Genomic DNA, 23,430 nt, shown 5'->3' on the forward strand with positions numbered 1-23,430 from the left:
GAGCGCCCCGGGCGGAGCGGGGAGGCGCGCGGGCTCGGGGGGTGGGACTGGCCCCCCCTCGCGCCCAGACACTCAAGGACACGGACACAGGCAGAGCCACAGGCACACGCGCGCCCGCAGGTACCGCCGCGCACACGGGGCACGCTCACACGCACTCACACTCAGGTACAGGCACTCACACTCACACACTCATAGACACACACACATACTCATACACTCGTAAGCACACACACAGAGGCGCACACTCATACACTTATAGAGGCACACACTCGCACACACCCACCCACACACAGGTACACTCAGGCACAGACCCCAGGGACGTACGCGCACACTCGCAGGCACAGCCGCGGCCCCCGCCCGGCCCGGGCCGAGCCCTTGGAGCGCCCCGGGCAGCGGACATGTACCAGGACTATCCCGGGAGCTTCGACACGTCCTCGCGGGGCAGCACGGGCTCTCCGGGACACCCCGAGCCTTACTCCGGCGGCGCCGCGCAGCAGGTAGGGGGGCGCCCTCTCCCCGCCCGGTCCCGGCGGGGCAGGGAGCGAAGTCCGGCGCCACACCCAGGCGCGCCGGATCCGGCCTCTCCCTGCTTGGGCCGCAGGAGCAGCCCGGGGACTAGGTGGCTCGCTCCCCTGGGCTCTGCTGGCCCCTGCTGGAGTGAGCTTGGGCTTGAAGCAGCCGCGCGTGAGTGTGAGGGGCCGGGCTCCGCTCCCGGGGGCTCGGGGAGGGGGCTCCCGCCGCAGTGGCTCTTCTCCCGGGGACTGAAACTGGCCCGCAAGCGGCTGGGCACCGACGTGGAGAGGAATGGGAAGCAGCGGGCCAGTCCCAACACTGCCCGGCTGCCTCTGGCCTGTTTGGGGCAATTCTTCTCTTGCTGCATGGCCACCGCCAGGGAAGATTTCGGGTGCCAGAAGCTGTCCCGGCTCGTGCTCGCTCAACTAGCTTGGTTTTATTTATTTATTTATTTGTTTTATTTCTTTTTGACTCTCGTGCCCACGTTTTAGTCCTTGCCCAAAGTGCTGTGCCTGGAAGGGGGCAGATGTGTGGCCGAGTGGAAGGCAGGGCATGAATGTGCGGGCTGGGCTAAGGAAGTAAGGTACTGGGGCCAAACCAGAAGGACTGAGTGAGATATAAAGTCGGAAAGTGAGAGCCCTTGATTGATTGATTTTTTTTTAGGAGGTGAAGGGACCCCCCGAAGCTGTCAGAGCTGTCTGTCCAACCACACCGGAGACCCAAATGAGATGATACAAGTGTTTACATTTACCCCCCTCCAAATGCCACGCAACGTCTCCAAACCTTGATGGGAGGTTGGGCATGAGAAATTATTTCTGGTCCTGACCTCCGCAGGCAACTTCTCTGAGTAGAGAGGGTAGAGACGGTCCTTCATTGTTTTTAGCCAAGAGTTGACCACTATAATCACCTCCATGCGGGTTAGGGTGGCTTCAAACCCTTGGAGATAAAGGAGATCTCTGTGGAAAGTGCTGCTTTCAACAGTAGGATGGGAATTGTCTGAGAGCATGTGCTCCCTTGCTTGAGGAATTTCCCTTGGAAAACAGTAGCCTTTTCTATGTCCTGCTTGGATAATTCAGTTCGTTAATAGCAATCCCTGACCTGATACTTGGCAGAAATTCGGGTACCTAGCTAGCTACAGCAGAGGGCCTCCTGCTCCTCATTTTTATTATGGAAATTCAGAAAGCATGTAAGTGGTTGCGGGGGGGTCGCAGTTGTAGCTGGGGCTTTTTATACCTCTGGTGAAGAAAATGCCTATGACTTCGTGGGATCTTTAGTGGAAAGTTATTTTAAAACCCTGAAAGGAAGAAAGAATGAGTTTTTAAAGCAATCCACCCACCCATAGGTAGAGCAGAGCCACTGATGAAGCAGAGCACAAGTGTTGGCTAATTCTCAGTGAGCTGCAACACACTGGCAGATTTTGCAATTCCTAATAGTATACTACATTAAGGCAACCTTGCCTCCTTATGCGGTCCCTTTTAGCATTTTACAGCTGTCTTTCAAAGCCGAGGAATCTGCCAGGTAATGCCACTAAAAATAACAGCAACAAAAAATATCTGTGAATCTCTTCCTCTCTTGCTTTATTTTTTTTCTCTCCTCTACTTTTGTTTCAGTTTGGACCCTCCTTCCTTCTCTTTCTCTCAGGCTGGCTCTTTCCTGAGCTGAACTACATCAGCCTAAGGTTCTTCACATCTGTGTTACTGGGTTAGGTGCTGGGAGACTTGGTTTCCAGATGCTTTAGTGTAGTTGAGTTGAAATGGAAATGGCATCTCTCAAAGTGGTCTTTATTTGATTTATTTTTTTAAGGCCTCTAAAGAAACTCAGTTCAAAATGCTCTCTTCCCTCTTCCCCCCCCACCTTTTTTTTTTAATAGTGCCTGTCTGAGGATTGTCAGTTGAAGGGCGTCTGTGCCCAAAAGCTTGCAAAGAACAATTTTTGCAACTCTTTAGTTGGTCTAATAAAAGAGATTGCATCTACCCAAAGCACCCTGTCTGTCTGTGAGGATGGAATGCATTTGTGCTTCAGCCAGAGGTTCGGAGTGCCCAGGGAGTGATAGTTTTGCTTTCTCCTGCTATTTGGACATTGCCCAGCTGGCTGAATGTTGGTTGGTATTTATTGTTGATCAGTTTTCCGGCTCTCTTTGACCATCAGGAATACAAGTTCTTATTTTTCCAAGGCTCATGTGATTTAGTTAACATTTTTGTCTTTTGGTAAGCTGCTGATCTGGAATAATATTGGAAACTGAAGAATGGAGGATATTTCCTGTTGAGGCTATGTGAATACACAAAACTAAAAGGCTGGTGATTTTTTTTAATGGGCCTTTTTCTCTTCAGTTTCCTAGGAAATTACCTCAGAAAGGCTTATTTGCCTGCACAGACTAAATTCATGGCTTCTGTGGAAGGCATTACACAATCGGACCAGTTACACAAACCTGGGTTATTTCATAACTTGTTTACATCAGCTGTCCTCTCTCTAGCTCGCTCGCTCTCTCTCTTTTAAAAATTTTTTCCAGGGTTGCACTTGTTTTTTTCGAAATTATTATTATTTCTTGTGCAACGTGTGCAAACGACCTGGCAAAGTGAGGCGTGTTTCTGTTTTTGCATCAAGAAGGCTTGTTTAAAAAAAAAAATCGCCCAATATATTAAACTTTGCCAACCGTACCAGCCCGTGACATTCCTCACATCAAAGAACTTTTACCAGAAATGACTCTGAAGATTTCCCAGCTCTCTCCAAACACACCTCTTTGGTGCCCTCTGTAGGCTGTTCCTCCGAGGGATGTGAAGTTTCCAAGGATTGTAGTTTGGAACTGGATTATTCATCCTTACAGTAAATGCAAAGGCAGGGCAGGGGTGAGGGGTGGGGTTGAGAAATTGAAACTGCTTGGATTACTCTGGAGTTCTTTTGTTTTCTTTTCTTTTGTTTTTTGTTTCAATCTCAGTAAGTCTCGTGCATCGTGTGGCTTTTTAAGGAGGCTATGACACACTGAATGGATGTGCTGAATGTGTGTTAATGAAGTCTGACCCAAATGAGCCAATTTGATTTTTCCCTCTTGTTTTTTCTTTTCCTTCAAACTGCCAGTGTGTTTGTTGTTTGATATGCGCGCCAGAATGTAGTTTCTAAGGTTACTATCTTAATAGGGCTGAGATCAGGATGCTGGCTTAGGCAGCACATAAGTGTTTTCTTTAAGAATCTAGGAGATTTCTCAAGGCTCTTGTGTGTCTTTTTTCCCCTTGATCTTTGCAGATCTTGTAGACAAAAGCTTTGCCTCTGTCCTAGAAATTGGTCTATTCTGTTGATTCTCTACTGTGGAAATAAGCAATTTTATCACCACAAAAAACAAGCATCTTGCAGATTTTTCATTTCTTTTGAATCTTTATTTCCCGCTTTAGAAGCCAGACAAGTTGCATCAGTCACAAGTTTGAGTGGAAACTGCATTTCTGAGCCAAAATGTTGATGTTTTTTAATTATTCGAGCCACACAGCGCAGCACTGTAATATTTTTTTTTTTAAATGTTCTGTGCCGTCTCCTAATTCTAATCACAAACTTGCCTTGTGGTTAGCCCCGACTTCAGTAAGGACAGTGTACTCGCTGTTACTGTCTAGCAGATTTCCTTCTGCAGTATCCAGTGTGTGCAGAGAACTACTTGCATGAGAGAGGCTTAAGAAGGTTCCTTCCATTGTTATAGGATCATTTGGGTTGGAAAGGAGCACCTTCTGCTGGGCTCCCCTGGTTCCCCCTTTTTCCTAGCTGTTGTATCAACTTCCAAGGAGGGTGCTTTTTTTGTTTCTGTGTGCCTGCTCCATACACCTACCTGACTAACTTCAGCTGATCTGAACAGTTCAGTAAGCAAAAAGAGTACAAATAACTGTACAGAAGCTCCTCAAATAGATAGGGAAGGGAAAATGGACGGCCGGCAGCCTGAAACCCTATTCCGTTGCTGGTCTACATACCTGACCTTGTGACCTACTGGTCTAGCTCATCCCCTAGCATTATTATGGCAGAACTGATTTCACTGTCTTTGAGATGGCCCTGGGAGATGGAGTATAGGAAGCCATTACTCAGTGCCGTGTTTTAGATTATAATAGAAACAGACCTCAGCCCTCGGCATAACGTAGCGAAGGGGAAGCTACAGGGGTTGCTGTGCGTGGTATTTTGATCTGTGTGTTGCTTGGGTCAGCGGAAGGGCACTGGCTCTGGGGTCATGGTGGCTGTCTGGCTGCTTGTTCCACAAGGGAGACTGGGTATCTGGAGCGTATGGCACTGCAGTTTTATTACTACAGAACATGTTACATGGTGCTGCACATTTCCATGAAATTCAGGAACACCCTTGTAGATGCCCAAGGGCTAGGAGCAGAAAGAGGACCTGAGATGAACAATCCAGAGAGGGTGGATGTGGGGATCCAAGCTGAGGCGATGAATGGGCAAGCACAAGAAATAGGGATGAAATAAAGAGAGTGAGAGGAAGATGGCATGGTGGATGAGGGCAAGGGGGGTGTTTCAGGAAGAGGGGCCAGCATAACAGAAGGTACAAAAGCTGAGCTGGAAAGAACAGTAGATGGATTTGGGGAAGATCAGCTGGTGTTTCATTAGCCAAGTGGTGGGAACCTAGTAGCATTTTGGAAGGGGAAACTAATGGCAGTGCAGTGTCTTGGGTTAAAGCTGGGGAGTTACTAGAAATAGGAAGGAGAGAGCTGCTGCTGGGAAAACTGTGGCCAGTAAAGGATTGAGCAGAACATGGAAATAGCTGAGCTCACAGGTGGAACATAGATGTGCTGGTCTGCTCAGAGACCCAACGTCAATTAGAGCAGCAGGTGTCTTAAGACAAACTCTGACACAATCTGTAATTAGTTAGATGGAGAAAGGGGGGCAATAGTAGTGGATGATTTTTGTGCCAAATTACAGGGTTCTGAGTTTTAGCAGTATGCTTAAACACCATGTTACTGGGTAAGGAAGAGGGTTAGTGATAAAGAAGGTTCATCCCATAGACAAGAACCAAGTGGGATTTCCCTCACTTTCTGAATCTGTCCTGTATACTCTTACCCATCACAAAAGCTCTCTCTCTCTTCCCTAGGCTTGCAGAAAGCCTGTCTCAGGGTTTAACACAATCTAGGGATGCAGTTAAAGCTCTGTCTATGAGAGAATCAAGATTTTGCTCAGTAAAACGGGTAACCCAGTCTCCTGTCCTGTGTTTAGTGTTCTTATTAGTGCAAGAACCATGTATGTGGGGAAGGCCTAGATCAGTGACACCTGATCAGTGACATCTTACTGTGATGGCCAAATTATAGGGCAAATGCAAGATCTGATTACAAATCTAGGGGCAGGGGACCTCTCCAGTGTTGTATGGTCTGATCTTCAACTTGTCACAGTTAGGGCAGAGAGAAACTTCTCTCGTTCATCCAGGTAATTTGGTGATCACTGTAATTTTTTGGACCTGGTGGATAGGAACTCCTGCCTGGTCACTGGTCACTGAAGGACAGGATGTATATTACTGCAAAGGTCAGGTGTGCAGTGAGCCTTAATGTGGAAATCTTTAGCGCTTTCCCTCTGAGGATCCAAACCTGCCTTGCTATAGTTAGTTTAGCCTCATAGCCCCACTGCCATTGGGATAAGAATCAAAATACCACACTTTCCAGAGAGGGGGAACAGAAAGCTGTATAGAAAGTTAAGGACCACTGAGAAAGTCGGTAGTAAATCTGGAAGCCCAACCCAGATCTCTTAGCTGGCACTCCTGGGCTTTATTTGCTTCACTACTTCATGCTTTCACTCTGTGATGTCAGTCTCTTGGTAATTTGGCCTCTGTTGCCCCTGCTTTATTAGGCCACACGATGTGTGAGTATGAGGATGTCCTGTGTCACACAGTCACAGCTATGCTCAGCGCTGGTAAGGGAGGAAGAAATAGAGATTTTCAACAAACTCCTGTACAGGGATAGAGAACTAACCTGTAAGTCTGACTCTTTTCCAGACTTCTTGGGTCTAACCAGTTAGCCAGGAGAGCTCATGAAGATGGGCCTTTTGTTAAGATTTTGAGTCTTTGCAGGTCCTGTTTTGGTCCCGAGGTGACTCTCTGAGACTCTGGGCCTGGGGCTGTGGGCTCAGTGCCGGGGGGAGGAGGGTTCTTGCATATTTTTTTCCAATGTGATTTACTCGTATCTCTTCCCATCCTTTCCCCCTAGTTTGGCCTGTCTTACACTCCAGAGTGGAATGCGTCTGTGTTCAAAGTGGATGATTTTCGTGCAATCTCGGGCCTACTGAATTCAGTAGGTATTCATTTGAATAGGGTGCTCTCTGTGTGATATTGGCCCAAAGACCCAAACCAATCAGGGTATTAGCCTTAGTTTTAGGAAAGAACCAGTTTACATCCTTATCATAAAGCACAGGCGTGAGTGCTGTCCCGAAGTGGGCTACTTTCTTCACTGGTGATGTCCTTTCCCACATATTTTTCTGACTCTGCTCTGAAGTCATTCTGTTGACCCATAGCCATGCATTTACAGAGGATCACTGCAAGGGCCGTAAACTTGTTACCTAATTGCTGTCATCTCTGGTCCTAACAGCCCATTGTCCTCTATGTATTCAGACTTCGGATTGTTGGCCCAAGACCTGCCTGTAAAATCTAATCGAACCCTTGACAGCCCTCCGGAGAGGATCCCTGCCTAGACAAAAGCATTCTTTCTCTTGCTTCCCCCTCCGGGGACAAGCTTTTGTTTTCCTAGCCTCTTATCCAGGTGGATTTACCTCTGTCTGAAACAAGGCGTACAAGCAGAAGCATTTTAGAGGCAATCATTACCCACATTACCCACTGCCTTGGTTTAACTGCTGCCTTGTTTTGACTAGACTGGGCTGAGAGCTGCAAGGAACTTGCCAGATCTGAATCCTGAGATGCATTTTATAGGCTGCCATTAAAATATGCCTAGACACATGAAAACTTTATATGTGTGTGTGTGTGTGTGTGTGTGTGTGTGTGTGTGTGTATATATATATATATATATATATAGTGTGCCCTTGCACCCTAGGACAGAAGCCCTCCATTGCCCTGAGGCATATATGTGAGTTGCCACTGATGCTCATTGTACCAGATCACTTGTGCATGGGGCCAGAATTTAAGGGGAAACTCCTGTCTGCAGGAATAGAAGAGATCCCCTGTTAGACAGTTTCACAGTGCTTGGCCGTGGCTTTGGAGGGCTAAAGTTTCCCTTCCTTTTCTCTGGATTGATGGAGAAGTATTTTTCTAGAAACTCCCCAGTTTCCCTTTCACACTATGACACAACTTGCTATTCTGGGGCTGATGCTGTGTACGAGATGGGCAGAGAGAGGTGTGCAGTGGGAGCAGAGAAACAGTGGAGAAGACAGAGAAGAATAAGAGGGGCAAGGAAGGTGTAGAGGAATCTCAATGGTAGTGTCTCAGGCAGAAGTGGGATACAGCAAAACTGAATGGCACTGACTGATAAGGCCACCAAAATGACTTTGATCTTTCAGCATCGCAGGGTCCTGCTGTGGGGATTTTGTTCATGTGCTGTCTCTGCCACTGCCCTGTCCCCTATCCACTCCTGAGGAACAAGCACATGGATGGGCTGTTCTGCATGTAGCCGAAGTAGCCTGTGAGAGTTGGATGCCAGATGCTGAAACTCCCTCTGCTAGATGCAGCTAGAGGTTGACTGTTTGTGGAAACACTGAGATCTCTATGTAGTTTGCATACTGACAGGTTGCTGGGCCCTCTGCTTCAGGTGTTTAACCCCTGGATCAGGTGCCTAATGAGATACTTACCTAGGATGTCTGCCTGTCACCTGATATTCATAATCAGCATATACTAATTTCTCTCTCTCTTTTTTTTTTCTCTCTTCCTAGAAATTCCGAGTAGATATGCCAGGATCCGGCAGTGCTTTTATTCCCACGATTAATGCCATAACAACCAGCCAAGATCTGCAGTGGATGGTGCAGCCTACTGTGATCACCTCCATGTCGAGTCCCTACTCTCGCTCCCATCCTTACAGCCATCCTCTGCCCAACCTATCTTCGGTTGCTGGACACACTGCCCTGCAGAGACCTGGCGTTATTAAGACTATTGGGACAACAGTGGGCAGAAGGAGAAGAGATGAGCAGGTAACCAGGAAGGATGGAATGACTCATTCTCAATTGCGTAGGCTTGGGTATGGTTGGTGTTTGGATAGGAACCTACAAGAAAAAGCGTAGGTGCCACAGGTCATAGGGCTAGTGATTTAATACGAGGTGCCCTTCCCTCTCACTGAGATCTGGCTGGTAGCTGCCTCCCCTCCCCCATATTGTGATGTTGAAAGGCCTTTTTTGGAAGGCAAGATCTAATAAGCAAGGCTCTGACAGCTTGCAGCTACGTCTGGATCCCCTGGCACCTTTTGCAAGCTTTTTAATCCTAGCTTTTAATCCTAGAAAACCTGTTTCTGCTCCTAAAGTTTTGTCCTCTTAAATTCCCTTGCACTTTTTTTTTTTTTTTTTTAATTCAGTTTCATGTTCTTCACCTCCTGACCTAACCTTGATGTGTGCTGTTACTGTGAATGGTTAAATAGCTGCCTTGCATGGATGTAGATGGCAAATGAGTTAAGTCCTAAGGCCAGATGTTCCTGATTGACACTAATCACTATGCACAGATGCTTTTAGTGCCTCTTCTGCTCCCCGCATCCTTAGATTGCCAGTTAGACCCACCACAGATCTGCTTTCACTTGGGCTGCTGGAATGACCCTTGGGGACTGCTCCATTGGCTCTAGAGTTCCAGATCATGCCTTTCCCACCCCTGTTTGTCCTCTAAGCTGGAGTAACAGGACCAGAGGGTGTAAAATTAAGTTCTCATCAACTTACACCACCCAGAAATTCCTCTAGATAGAGGAAAAGCCCTGCTGCCCTTTTAAAGCAACTGATAACCCGAAGAAGAGGGAACAAGAGCTGGTGTTTACCTGTGGGCTCTGGGGTCTCTTGGAATGAAACACTGTAGAAGCCAGGGAGCATTTTATTACCACAACATCACTGCAAGTAGTTACTCAACTAAGTTTCTCCGCAAGCTTCTCTAGCCTGGGACAGTTTATGGCTTTGCCTAAAAAGCATCTGAAACTCCATAGTCTAGACTAAACCGGGTTTCAGTTTGAGTTTTGAGTTTGCTTGGTTGCAGCCCCAAGCAAAAGAGAACCTCTTGTGCAAACCACTGAGATTTGTGCAGTTCCACTTAAAACCTACCATGGTGAAGCAAGATAGAGGTGTAGGGCTGGAGGCTCACCATGTTGAGTGCTGGGCCTTCCCTTCCCCTGTGGATCAACTATCTCTGCTTTCTACCTGCTCCTCAACCAGCTGGCCCTACTCCAATTCTTGCCTTGTGTGATAGCATCAGAGTGAAACTAGCCAGAAGTGAGCGGTGGGAGGAACAGGCTCTCCTTGAGCAAACCTATCTGCGCTTACTAAAAAATAAGCTGCCTGTGTGTGAGATGGGCAGGGCCTTCAGCCCATTTTCTAGCTGGAAAGTGTCCGTGCTCCTAACCCCAGCACCCAGTCTCTTGGCAGCATGAGCTAGGCTGAGCAGAGGTTGAGGGGTACTGTACACTCATGTCTTCAGAGCTCTTGGGGACATCAGCATGGCTAGGGCAGTATGGTTGTAGTGCCACTACTCCTGCTGCACACCTGACATCAGAGCACCTCTCTGTGGAGACCTGTCAAGCCATTGCTTTTCACGTGCTCAATCCACTTCTAAAGTGGATGTGAATAATCTGGTTCTCTCCGTATTACTCAGAAGCAGCGGTTTTGCGGGTCATTGCAGAGAAATGTGATAAGACATTGCATACGTTCCATCGATTCGATGGCTGTCGTATTAGGGCTGTTTTTAATAAAACACACCAGCCCTGCTTTTACTTCCACCTCATCTGTTCTGATTCACAGTCTGACTGCTACATTGTGTCTCTGCTGTTTTTGGCTTTCCAGAGCAGGGAAGGAGTTAACATTGCTCACGGTCAGTGTAATTCCCCTCTGCACAAAAAGCTAGTAGAGTTGCACTCAAGCCGTATTCTATTAGCATGTGTTTGCTCAAGAAGAACTTGATTGTCCATTAGGTGTTAAGTGGAGCATAGATCTTATGCAAGGCTCCTGCACTAGGCTGTATTTCCACTAGTTTCGCTGCAGTGCAATGCTCTGTTATCTAAAGTGGAAGGAGGCTGTCACAAGAGCTGGAGGAATAATTAGCAACAATCAGTTTGCCTGACAAATGTTGCCTTTGCACTTACAAATTGGCCGTGAAGAGATCACCATATTCTTCAGTTTAATTGTTAGATTTGTTTGCCTAGGAATGCTTGCCAGCAATTCCTGGCCTGTGGCTTGTTTGCAAGTGGTTCAATGTGGGGCGTTCAAATTCAAGCCCTTTTGAATAAAAACCATGGGGATTTGATAACAGAGTAGGTGAACTTGACCCCTGAGGTTGGGTTTGGGCTGTGGGGATGCATACATCCCAAACATAGAATGTATTTATGGAGAAGATTAGTAATATTTACTAAAAAACCCCCCAAAAAGAGGCTATTTGGGTGAATGTTCTTGCCAGGAAGAGCACACATGAGGTTATTCGCAGTGAACTAATGCAAAAAATGTCACAAACCAGATGGAACCAAACTCATTTAAACAAGCCAATGGAGAAACCATTTTGGTTTTGTTCCCATGAAATGTTAAAGTTAAACGTGTTCAGATTATGGCTTTAATTCTAAACAGTCCTGGGTGATCATGGGACTTGTAAAAAAACAAATGAATGAAAAAAGGCATCCTGAGCTAGATTGTTAAATGGAATTTAAGGTATAAAGACGAAAATTTGGGTCCGAGATACTGTTCAGTACAGATCAGGCTCCTAAATCATATGGAGACCTTTGGAAATCCCATCCATAGATCCAGGGTTTGAATTGCACTCCAACTCTTGCGGGGGGTAGTGTGTGGTTGTGGCAGCTGGAAGCTGAAAGGAGCTACCATCACAGCCTGAGCTGCTTAGGAAGGTGCAGGGTGGGCCAGGGGCTCTCGTCTCTTATGGGGGAGGGGCTCAGCCCCCATGAGCTCCCCTGTATTTTGAACCCTGTGTAAGTCCCAATTCAGCAGAGAACTTAAACGTGCTTACGGACTTTGTTGAATTGGGGCTGTATCTGTATGACAGCTACATACATACGTTGCATATAGTTTTTGCAAGTACAGTCATTTTTATTCTATAACCAAACAAAATAATAAAAATGTACAACATTTGTTTAAAAAACAAGGCAAAGCCTAATGGGGGAAGTGCACAAAGATTCAATTAAGCTTCTTGAGACTGAAACGATGGAGGGATAAAAAAAAAATCCAACAAGAAAAAGAAAATCAAAACCAGAATGAGGGTAGGCAGAGTAAAAAAATATAAAAGAACAGATACCAAAAAAACCTATGAATAATGTGTTCGTTGTGTTATCAACAGTCCCAAAAGGTATTAAAACTGAAAGCTTTCTGAAAGCAGCATCCTTCCATTATTTGCTGGCAGTTTATATTTCTGTACTAGACGAAACTGCACACTTGAATCTGTTTCAGTTTTGTTTATGCTCAGCGGGGCTGATCCTCTCTAGAGGAAAGCAGCCCAACAAACCTGAAGTTGGTGGAGCTGTGCCAGCTCACATCAGCTGGGGCTGTCCCCACATCGCTCTTTGCTTTGTACATGCTTGCTAGGAGTCCCGCAGGGGAATGAATAAGTAATTCCGGACAAAAATCTGCTCTGTGCTGGAACCTAAAAATGACAGGCTAAATTCTCAGCTGGAGTAAGCCAGCATAGCAGTGAAGGCTTCATCTAGTGTACTGGTGTATACCTACTGACAGCCTGCCCTGACCCCTGCCACTACAGTAGCATTTTTTCTGTTGTCAAGTTGTGTAAAAATCCCCCCCTCCAAACCTAAATGTTGCTTCTGCCTTGCCCAAACTCAGAGTCCTATCCTTCCCTTCTTCCAGTTTTGCAATAATGCACCTCCTTGTGCTTCTATGGAGTTACTTTTGACGTATACCAGTGAAAAGATGATCTGGTCCCAGAGGTCTCTTTATGTTTCTGGACTGTAGCCTGCCAATATAGGAAGTACAGCATGTGACCTTGACCAATGCTTGGAAATCTGGAGCCAGATCCTCAGCTGGTGGAAATTGTCATAGCTTGGTGGGGTTCAGTAAGTCTTGCTGATGAAATCTTGGGCCCTGACCTTCTAGTGAACAACTGTTTTTGTGTGGGAAGAATCTGATATTTTGTTTTCAAAAAAGAGGCACTTACAACATCTTGCTCTGGTTTTGCTTAATATACCACCCAAGTTGTGAAACAATCGGAGCATCTTTTTATCTGTTTGGCCTTGGCTGCAGATACACTGCCTGCTTGCACAATTATCCACTCCTAACTCTGCCTTTTTCCCCAGCCCCTCATTTAAGACCCAGTCCCAGGGGAGGTGCCAAATGCCTTCATCTCCCACTTGCAGTCAGGGAAACAGCGTGCTCAACATCTTGTAGGGGCAGGTCCTTTTTCACTCTGCAGTGAAGTGTTCCCAATCTGCACGAAATTATTTGCTCAGATCTGGTTGTGAGGTTTGTTTTTATTCTTTTTGGCGCTTGCCTACAGCTGTCACCCGAAGAAGAGGAGAAGCGAAGGATCCGGAGAGAGAGGAACAAGCTGGCAGCTGCTAAGTGTCGTAACAGGCGTCGAGAGCTGACAGAGAAACTCCAGGCGGTATGTGCTCTACATGCATTTCTCCCCTCCTGATTATGCTCATCGTGGACCACCCTACACTATTCCTCTCCATCTACTATCATGTTACAGAAACATGCTGCAGAGTGGGCATCATGTTCTCCTTCAGTGGCTGGTCTAGTGAGGTTAGCTGCTTCTAGCAGCTAGTGGGGTTAGGTTTCTGGCTCATGTTCTAGAGCTTTGTGCGGTGCTGTTCAAGATCATGGATCCAAACCCTGCTGACAAGACATGAGGTCATTATATTTGAGCCACGAGTCCCCACTACACCTATTTTTAGCTGTCAGTTGACAAGTTCTGAGTGCACATGGTTGTTACACTGTTGAGCCTCCCAGACATGTTTTGTACTTGATTGCCAATATAGCATTTCCCTTCCCATCCTGTGATTAATTTATATTAATTCCTCATGCAGCATTTGAACAAGTTAAACCAATGACATTTCCTTTAGTAGGATTTCCAGTGTACTCCAGTAGGATCTTTCTACAGGTCCTCTAAAAAGGAAGAATTACTCACTGTGTACAGCATTACCCTAGGATTCAGGAAAGCTGGTTCAGACCCTTGTTTTGCCACCAACATCCTCTGTGGCCTTCAGATACTCACCTAGGTCAGAATTCTGTGTCATCAGATACCCAGAGTACAGTTTGCAACTTTGAGTTTCCTGCCTATTCTGTGGGAGCAGTTGTTATGCACTCTGAATGTAAGTGCCACTTTTACAGGACCAGGGAGAAGTCTGCATCTCCAGAGGGCAATCTCATTCCTATAATGGAAGCATTTACATACTCTGAGGTGGTAATAGATTTGGTGCTACACAGGAGTTGGGTAACTCGGATACCCTCACATAAAACTCTGGTAACCTTAGTCTCAAGCTGCATATTGGTCACCCCTGAGGTGACATTGAATTCTGCCTTTAGTCTCTGTATGCCTCAGTTCCCCATCTGCAAAGTGGGAGCAAAAGCAGTGTCCTTCTTCAGAAGAAAACTCTCAGGACACGTGCATTAAAATCTGTAAGGTGCTCTGATGACTGCAAAAATGGGTTAAAATGCAATATAGGCCTTTATCAAAGAGTTTTTATCAAAATCTTGCTGGACCAGCCTGGTCTCTCTTCAGCGAGAGAGCTGCTTTTTCAAGGAAAAGCAGTAGATCCCATCTACCTGCATAATGGGTTTCACTGATGGTGCCTAATTAGTTTGGTTGATGCCAGATGGCAACAGGTGACTGGGGAGTAGTACATACTCAAGATTGAGAGCTCAGTCCAGTGGAATCTCTTTGGTAGGCAGGATTGCTAAGGCAGCTTTGTGTCTGAAATGTGCTGTATGAAGAGGCAATGACTTTTTCTCAACATCCTCTGGTAGTACAGCAGCAGTGGAGAAAGTCATTGAGCCTGGAACGCGGTATGCTTTTCCTGTTGTTTTCCTGAGACATTCTTCACCCTGGTTGTGCATTGCCTTAACACCCATTCGTTGCTAGTCCTCACTGCTGTGGAATGTGTTGGCATTCTTTGAGGTCCCAGAGGTACTAAAAACAGGGTGTTCACAGCGTGCACAGGTTGGATGGCTCTGAAAGTATGTATTTGAAGCTGTCCCAATGGATAATCTGTAATTAAGAAGGATCACCATGTTTCTGACTGACTTGTGCCAAACCAGAATGAAGGGGCACTGGGAGGGCCCATGGGATATCTGATTAGTTACTGTCTGTGCCTAGAACACTTTGGTAAGGCTATTCTTCCATGCTCCCCTGAGGTACGCATTGAGATTTATGTATTTTCCCTTTTGTCTGCAGGAGACTGAGGAGCTGGAGGAGGAGAAATCAGTACTGCAGAAAGAGATAGCAGATCTGCAGAAGGAAAAAGATAAGCTGGAGTTCATGTTAGTGGCTCATAGCCCCGCATGTAAAATCAGCCCAGAGGAGCGTCGTAGCCCCCCGTCAAGCAGCCTCCAAACTGTCCGGACCGGAGTGAGTGGAGCTGTAGTGGTGAAGCAGGAGCCTGTGGAGGAAGAGATCCCATCCTCCTCTTTGGTCCTCGACAAAGCCCAGAGGTCTGTCATTAAGCCCATCAGCATTGCAGGGGGGTTTTATGGGGAGGAGTCACTCAATACTCCCATCGTGGTGACCTCAACGCCTGCCATCACCCCTGGCTCCTCTAGCCTGGTCTTTACATACCCCAATGTGCTGGATCAGGAATCTCCTCTCTCCCCTTCAGAATCCTGTTCCAAAGCTCACCGGAGAAGCAGCAGCAGCGGTGACCAGTCCTCGGATTCCTTGAACTCTCCAACTCTGTTGGCGTTGTAATCCCTCTGCATCCCCCATTTGCCAATGTGTTACATTCCCGCCCAGTACCCTGGGGGGACACCCCCTCCATGGGATTAAAGACAGGCACAAGGTCGTTTAAGCACAAGGGCAGCAAGAGCAAGAAAGGGGAAATGCTGTGGCTCCAGGACCTTCCTGGGGCAGGAAGAATGAGAACAAACAGAAGCTCCATGGAAGAGGAAATGGCAATGGTGGGAATGAAATGCCTTGTCTGTTTGGAGAGGGGGAAATCCCTCTGTAGGAGCTGCCTATGGAAATCTTTTTGTGTCTTTAGAGGACTTGGGAAAACACTCTTGGCCAGGACTGGAGGCGAGCTGCAGAAAGTCACTAATCATCCCTTGCCTTTGTGAATTACTTTGAAAGGTTACTTGCTGTGCTTACTTAAACCTGGTTAGTTTTGATCTTACTAGATATTTTTCTGTCTTATTTTTTGTTGTTGTAGCTGTTGTTACCAAGACATTTCATCTAGTCAGTCTAAACTCTAAAGGCTTGTTATGATCTTTGTTAGCTGCTGATGATGTTGGGGAAGGAGTTGTAGGAAACATTGCTGTTGTCAAGGTGGGAGGGTGGATTTGGAGGATGGAGGGGGGAGTTGAGAGGCACCCCAAGGACTATGTGCAGAGTTTGATTTGATAGCGTATAAGTCTCTGTGACAAGGACATGGTGAAGAGACTGTAGGAGGCTCATATGTTTGGGTTGGGGGAGGCAAGGAGTGAGTATGAGAGGAACCATTGAGTGTGAGAGATGCTTTGTTCCCCTGTGCAGTGCAATAGCCAGGTTAGCAAAACACCTCCTGTATGGGGCCAGGAGAGGTGCCAGGAAACTGATGGGATGCTAGAGTCAGTTTCCACTAGACTTTGGCAGTGTTTCTTCTGTAATTAGGGTTTGCCAGATTGGCTTCTGGACCTTGTTTCCTTTGCCCTGGCTGCCAGCCACCGTGGGTGTAACTCACCTTCCTCCTCATCGTAGTGTCTGATTCAGAGGTTGATCCCAGCCTGAGAGCAAGCCTTACCTCCCCAGCCCATATCCAGAATGTGTCGCTAAAGAGAATGTGCTGGTCCTGTGAATCCAGGAAAGAGATTAACTGAAGACAAGAGGGCAAGGCTACCTGGACGTTCACTTGGCTGCTTCCTTTCGGCACCCATGCAACAGTGCATTTGTACCTCTGAGCTCTGTTTGGTTCTGTCACTCCACTCATAGTTTCCTTGATGTTAAGGTCAGAGGGGCCCATTTTGATCATCCATTCAGACCTCCTGTATAGCACAGGCCATAGGACTTGAATTAAATCCTTGTCAGAATTACAGCACATCTTGTAGAAGAACATCCAATCTTGATTCCAAAATTGACAGTGATGGAATCCATCATTACACCTCAGTCCCTGGCATCTGTTGGGTTTTGCTGCTTGATTGATATGGGGGAGAGGAGGTTCTGGTCTTCAAGGCACCTGGAGAGCTCTGCCCCTTACCACCCTGGGTCTTCTTACGCACGGTGTTTGGTGCCAGCACAGTGTCCCTGATCAAGCACAGCTGTTTAACACTGATGTTCACTACTGATAATGGTGATGTGCTTAACCTGAGTTCATCAGCAGTTAGCTTCCAACTCTTGTTGATGTCAATGACACTGAAGGATCTTGGTCACGTGCTCAGCTCCTTCACATCCTACTGACTCCACTGGAATTAAGACTGCTCAACACCTGGCTGGACCTGACTTTTACTGAGCAGTTGGTGGTCCTGCAGTATCTTTGAATTTTTATATCTTTCTTAAAGGGTCACTGTCTTGGCCCTGAACAAAAATGTTGCAGGGATTGTTATTTTTATTGTATTTTTTAAAACAAGCATTTTACAAGCTCTTCTGCTGTAAGCAGAAAGATATTAATGAGTTCCTACAAAACTGAAGTCCAGTAGTCCTGTTTTACTTCTCAGCAACTTAAATCTTTTCTACATTATTCCAGCAACAGAGATCTAAAACTAGACAGTGTTACATCAGGAAAAATTGCTGCTTCTTTTACCCAGTCTAGCAGAGTCTCCCTTGCTTCGGGAATATTCAGTAAAATGGCCTTGTTTCACTCCCACCCCAACACGGTGGAACATCATGCTAACAGGTGGTGACTCCTCTTAAGACTTTCTTTTTTTTTTTTTTTTTTCTCTGCTTGCCACCCAGTGCTTCCTGGACCAGTTGACCCAATTTATCATTTTGCAGAGAGTCACTGGAACAGAGGTTGGATTGATAAATGAGGTCCAATCCTACAAGGAACTGAGTAGAGACCTGCTTCCTACACTTCTGAGTTTATTCAATTGGCAGCAGGAGAGCAAACGCCTCCTCTGAAGTCTTGCTGATCACCACACAAGTCTGTTGTGTCTTTGAAAATATTTACTAGACCCCTTTAGTATTGGGAAATGAGGCATTGCTCACAAGCTGATCAGCTGCCTGTCAGACTTGTGATATGACAGCCATTGATTGTCCTTACTGTAGAGATGTGCTGACAAACCTCCAGGAGAGTAACAGATCCATCCAGCATTGGTGGGTAAGCAGAGAAGCAAAATATAATCTCCAGTCATCCTTTCCCTTGCCTATAAAACCTCTCTTTGTCATCAGCAAGAGTCAGACTTACAAATGAGAGGTGCCTGTTAACACAGGTGGCCTAACCCCCTGTCTCAGCTATAGATTGCTTTCTACAAGGGATTTCAAGACTTTTTACAGATACCAAACCCTTAGCTTAAAGTCTAAAAATAATTACTTGTTTCTGTCTTTATCTAAGCAAAAGAGTCCCCTTTCCTCACCTTTGTGCCATGGGGGCACATCCAATGGAAAATCTGGCTCCTCTCTTTAGGCCTAATTCATTGTGATGTTGCCAGATGGCCCCATCCTCCTCTGTCTGCCTTTAGGCCATAAGACTCTTTACATTTTTCTTGAGTGATGATGACACATTAGCTTTTTGATAGTCTTGTTACAAGTCAAGATACAGCCTGAAGTCTCTGTGAGATGGGTCCAGGATCATTTTTATTATGAGTGTCAGCGAGCACATCTACACATGCACTGATGTGCCGTAGGTACGGTGCATTAAGTTTTTAGTACCTGTAATAACAGGTACTAACTAAATGTGCAGTAATTGGCACTACTGCCCAGTAGCTCTGGCACACACCTTTTTAGTGACACTAATGTGCAGGAGATTCATTCTACTGCAGTTAGTGCAGTAGCACGGCTTTTGCTGTGATGTGCTAATGTGCAGTAGAATTAGTCTTCTGCACGTTTAGTGCCTTGTGTAGACGTGCCCAATGTCACCTGCTCTCTTCCAGGTGTTGACCGTCCCCACTAGTCCCCAACTGGTGCTCACCATGAACATCCACTACAGGGATTCCTGGACGTGCAATGACTGAATGTTGTATGTGCCTGGTTGGGGCTCAGGGTGGATGACGTCAAGAATCCAAAGGCTATCGTAGTCGGTGGAAAGACCTCTAGGGATTTCAACAGCCTTTGGATCATGCCCCTGATGACTGACTCCAATTCAGTAAAGTGCCTAATAACATGCTTAAAATTAATCACTGCCAACGTGGGTGGGAGGGGAGCAGTAGCAGTTAAATTGAAGGAAACTTTTATTCAGCCTGCAAGTGATATGTCATCCTGATGTCGCCCTCCTTTCTCCCATGCCCCCTTCTAGCTGTGACATTTGCCTCTGTCCTTTTCTTTCTCTATGGTATAGGCACTGGCTAAGTTCAGAAACTGCTTGTGGTATGATAGGACTTGGGACCAACATGCTGGGATCAGTCATGGGGTTTTTTTGTTTTTTGCGTTTTTTAATCTTGTCAGATGAACTTAATAGATCATTCAAATTCCTTTATTTTTGCTGCTTTCTGCATGTAGGATCCACCTGGCCTTAGTCTGAAAAAAAGGAAAGAAAGAAATAGTATCTCGTTATTTATTGGCAGACAAATATTTTGTGCCTGCTCCAGCAGATCTGCCCACCATTAATTTAACCTCATGTTCCTGGTGTTTTGTCACCCCCCCCCCCCTTTAATCCTAAAGCAGAATTCTGAAGCATTGAATTTTTTTTTTTTTTAAATGACTACAACACTTACAATCTCTTTCTCATTTGAAAGGCCAGGTCAAACATTTTTAGAGGTGGGGGGTAGAGGGGGGAGAGGGGAGGGAAGAGTCTACCGCTTAGTCCTTATTTATTTATCTATCATGTTTACATCTTTTTCTCTGTTCCAGACCTGGATATAAAAAAGACAGCATTAAAAATACTCAACTTTTTTTTGCAGGCTAATAATGCTTTTTTTCATTTCTTAAATGATTCCTTTTTTGTCTGTATAAAATGTATAAAAAGATATGTTTCTAAAGATGCATTATCATTCCTCTGTGAACAGTAGTTAGGGCTGGGGACACATCTCAGAGTACAAGATAATAACAAAATCTTATCCTGTTCTACTTAATTGTTCCCCTCTCATACTGTCTGATTAAAGGGTTATTCCACTTTCTTGTCTGTGGTTACTTGATATTAAAAACATATTAAAATGTGTAGAAAATAGGTATAAAATTGTTTTTGGTCAGTGAGAGGATAAAATGTTGTATATATCTTGATAAACTGTGTAGTTCAAAATAACATCGATAAGGGATAGTGCATCTTTATTAGAGCGATAAGTTACTAGTGTCACTGAAGTCTACTTTAAGATCCTTGTAGGATAAAAGGGCCTGATTCTGATTCCACTCAGATGTGGGTAAATCAGAAGTGATTCCACTGAAGTGAAATCGGAGGAATCACACTAGGGTAGAAGCAGTGTGATGGCAATCGGGATCAGGCCCCAAAGATTCATACACATCTATGGAGATCAGTGAATGTTTGGGGCACCAGGATTTTTTTTTCTCAACAAGTTTAGATAGTGATTTTTTTGTTTTGCCTGGGGTGAAATAGTTTCTGTCAAGAAGGTTCTTCAAGGTGACTGTTGAATTGGGGCCCTTCATTCCTTTTTGATCTTTATATAGTTCTTGTGGTCATGGAGAAACTCGGCTCTGAAGCACTCTCTCTGGTGTTGACTCTCTTTCTGTTCTTGTTATTTTACTGTAATACAGGCCTACAGTATTTGCACTAAAACAAAAAAGCTTGTTAGAGAAAGCTTGCTGCTATGAAAGAAAGAACATATTAAAATGGTTTTGCTTTTACAATTTTACCTGAGTAGCATTTTATAGAATAAAAATCAATTTAGATTGAGAAGAAGAATGATTTTTTTGCCCCTCTCCCAACCTTCTTTCTTTTCCTTCCATTCCTCTGTGGTCTGTTATTCCTCCTTCCCTTGGTGCTCAGTTGTAATGATTGGCTGTGTTGTGACTATGCTGCTGAGAGTTATGACACTTGTAAATCCTGTTTTAAAGACATTGTGGACACTCTTTTGTATAGCGAGAGCTAACTGGAGTTCTTCTTTTCTCTGTTAATTGAAGTCATTAAAAGACTCTTTGCCATGAACAATTAAAAGCTTGCATGTTCCTTCTATCCAAACAAATGACTACAGCATTGCCAGGTGCCTGTCCATAATGCATCTCAGGGCTTTTTTTATGAAAGGGGCTGCAATCCAGACAGCTGTTTAGCTGGAACAATGGTAAATGAGGCAGAAGCTAAGAGAATGAACCACGTGAGCTGGAAGGCAAATATTGTGTCGATCCTTTTATCTTTCCTTCAAAGAGAGAAGGATGGCTCAAGAAAATGCAACATATGACCAAATTCTTTTTTACTATCTTTTAGGCAGAACTCCAAGCTTCCACCGAGGTCTCTCTGCCCAAGGGCAGGGCTTACCCATGGATTGCTTCACCCACTTGAAAGAAGCAACTGCTCTTGGGGTAGAGGATGGCACAAATTTACCAGCACACAGTAACAGGATCCCCTAGTTTAGGACATGAATGGAAGGGCATTGTATCCAACAGAAAATACAGGGGAGATTTTTTCCTTAGGTGATACAGCATTAACCAAACCAACATCAGGCCTAAATACTCACATCAGCAGCTCTAGTCCTACAAACCACCATTGTGATGTCTTATGAGCAAGAACAGTCAGTACTGTGGTATTTGTAAGCCTGGGAATACCCCTTCTTCCCTAAAGGAAGCTGTTTTCCTCAGCCCATAGTAAAAATGGCTGCTAGGGAAACATACTGATATGCCAGAATAGTTTTATAGTGATTAAGTATGAAATATTCTTGAAGACTGAGTCCTGAGAGAATGGTGCTTAGCCAGGAGCCACCAGGCCCCAGAAATAAGCCCACGTCACTTGTGTGTGGTGGGTAGGATTGCTTATCATAGCTATGTTGCAGACACGGATGTTAAGGCCCGAATAGCCCATGGGGAGTGCACTGCTTTGAAACAGGCCTTTCGAGTCGGAGATGATGCAAGTGGCAAAGCACAATATGCATGCTTGTATCCAAAGCCTCATCTGACTCTTCTCTTCCTGCTGTGTTGAGGCAAAGATGCCTTTAGTCTCTGTCTGTCAAACCAGCTCCCATCACCAGTGCTAAATTCACTTAGAAGAAATCAGGCAATAGAAGGACATTATTCCTCATCCCCAAACACGCATACTGTGTGCTGTTCAAAGACCCTATTTGGTAACACTGTGCTATGCAAGAGGAGGTTGGAATTACTTCTCCTGTAAAGCTAGGTGCAAGTTGCCTGTCCACTGTAACCTTCTCCCAGCACTCACTGTTTGTAACTGGCTTTTATCATGGTTAGCCTCCGGACAGTGGAATGTCTGCAAAGTTACTGTAATTTGGTTCTGAAAGATGAAAGTACACAGCAGGACACCTATCTTCCACTTGCATTCCTATCTGTGGGAGGCTAAGTTCAGCCACATTTGCATGGGAATCTTGTTTTCCGCAGGTTTCACAGGGTTTTTTTCTTTCTGCTTGTTTGAGTATTTTTGAGCCCCCATCTCATACAGGAGAAGGTGTCTCCTCTGCTTTACACCAGCTTGGGTTCCCCAGATGCTGGGAGCTTACTGTGAAATATGGGGAATTTTGTGTTGCCACAAACCCCAACCTGGTTCTGGACCTGGGTAGTGCCAGATGCAGAAGCTGCCTCCTGCATTTTACAGGAAAAAATGAAAAAAAAAATCTGATCAAGAAAACCTTTTTTCACAGGGTGACTTCCTGGTCTGCTGACCTCATGACTGAGTTCAAGAATTAAGAGGCCACTGCTTCTCTTTTGCCTAATTTCCCATTATTAGATGTATTCAGATCTCCTTTTTTAGTTTTCCATAATCACTGGCACTTGAGAAAGGAGCTCTTCCCAAGAAGTTACATTACTAAAACTAGTTTATAGCAGGGGTGGATCCGAAGGGGGTGCACAGGTGCAGCTGCATTCCTCCCTTTTCTTCCCCCCTGTTTCTGACCATGTGGCAGGACCAGCAGCTGGGGACTTCTTTTAAGTCCCCAAAGAAGGCAACTCCCTTCCCCTCGATCACCTCCCTCCCTTCCCTATCTGCCACTTTCCCTGCTGTCCTGGAGGCCTGGGAAACTCCAGTGTTATTTTGGCTGGGTTCTGCGGGGCTGAGTTCAGCCTAAAATGGATGGGCTCCCCTTCCCACTGGCCTGGGAGTAGGCATAGGGAGGGGGAAGCCACCACTGCCATTGTCCCAGACTGAGCCCAGCCCTGGTGCTTCCTGGCTGGACTGACTCTGGAGCTCCCCTTGCCCCCAAGACTGGGGACAACAGCAGCAGTGGGTAGGGGACAAGAGGAGAGGGGATATGCCTCTGGGTGGCAGGGGAGGGGGGATGTTTACCTGTTTTGGGGACTTTAAAAAAGCCCCTAGACGCTGCTCCCATGACACTCTCTGCCCTGGTGTAGGGGCAGGGGAGAAGGTTGGGAAAGGAGCACCAGTCACTACTACAGCTCACCCCCCCCCCCCCCCCCCCCCT

General features: G+C 45.8%; 1 protein-coding gene and 1 long non-coding RNA gene across 6 annotated transcripts in view; one reads left to right on the forward strand and one right to left on the reverse strand.

The window, feature by feature from the left end:
* Positions 1 to 675, reverse strand: part of LOC106722805 — a 26,815-nt gene extending 26,140 nt beyond the window's left edge. For both annotated transcript variants that reach the window (XR_003096308.1, XR_001358810.2), the window contains exon 1: positions 405 to 675. This is a non-coding gene — a long non-coding RNA (uncharacterized LOC106722805). The remainder of the gene's footprint in view (positions 1 to 404) is intronic.
* FOSL2 (FOS like 2, AP-1 transcription factor subunit) lies at positions 7 to 21,005 on the forward strand. Of its 4 annotated transcripts, XM_014524942.2 has the most exons (6): positions 7 to 497; positions 6,684 to 6,767; positions 8,353 to 8,607; positions 13,106 to 13,213; positions 15,008 to 15,264; positions 15,429 to 21,005. In XM_014524942.2, the coding sequence occupies exons 1-6, from the start codon at positions 399 to 401 to the stop codon at positions 15,469 to 15,471; spliced, it is 846 nt and encodes a 281-aa protein (XP_014380428.1). In that variant the 5' UTR covers positions 7 to 398; the 3' UTR covers positions 15,472 to 21,005. The 4 variants fall into 4 exon arrangements, with proteins under 4 accessions (XP_014380428.1, XP_014380434.1, XP_006016603.1 ...); XM_014524948.2 differs by having other exon boundaries at positions 15,008 to 21,005; XM_025215849.1 differs by lacking the exon at positions 7 to 497 and adding an exon at positions 720 to 6,451 and having other exon boundaries at positions 15,008 to 21,005.
* The last annotated feature ends 2,425 nt before the right edge of the window (positions 21,006 to 23,430 follow it).

Source organism: Alligator sinensis, unplaced genomic scaffold (genome assembly GCF_000455745.1).
Source record: "Alligator sinensis unplaced genomic scaffold, ASM45574v1 scaffold138_1, whole genome shotgun sequence".
Taxonomy (NCBI): Eukaryota; Metazoa; Chordata; order Crocodylia; family Alligatoridae; genus Alligator; species Alligator sinensis.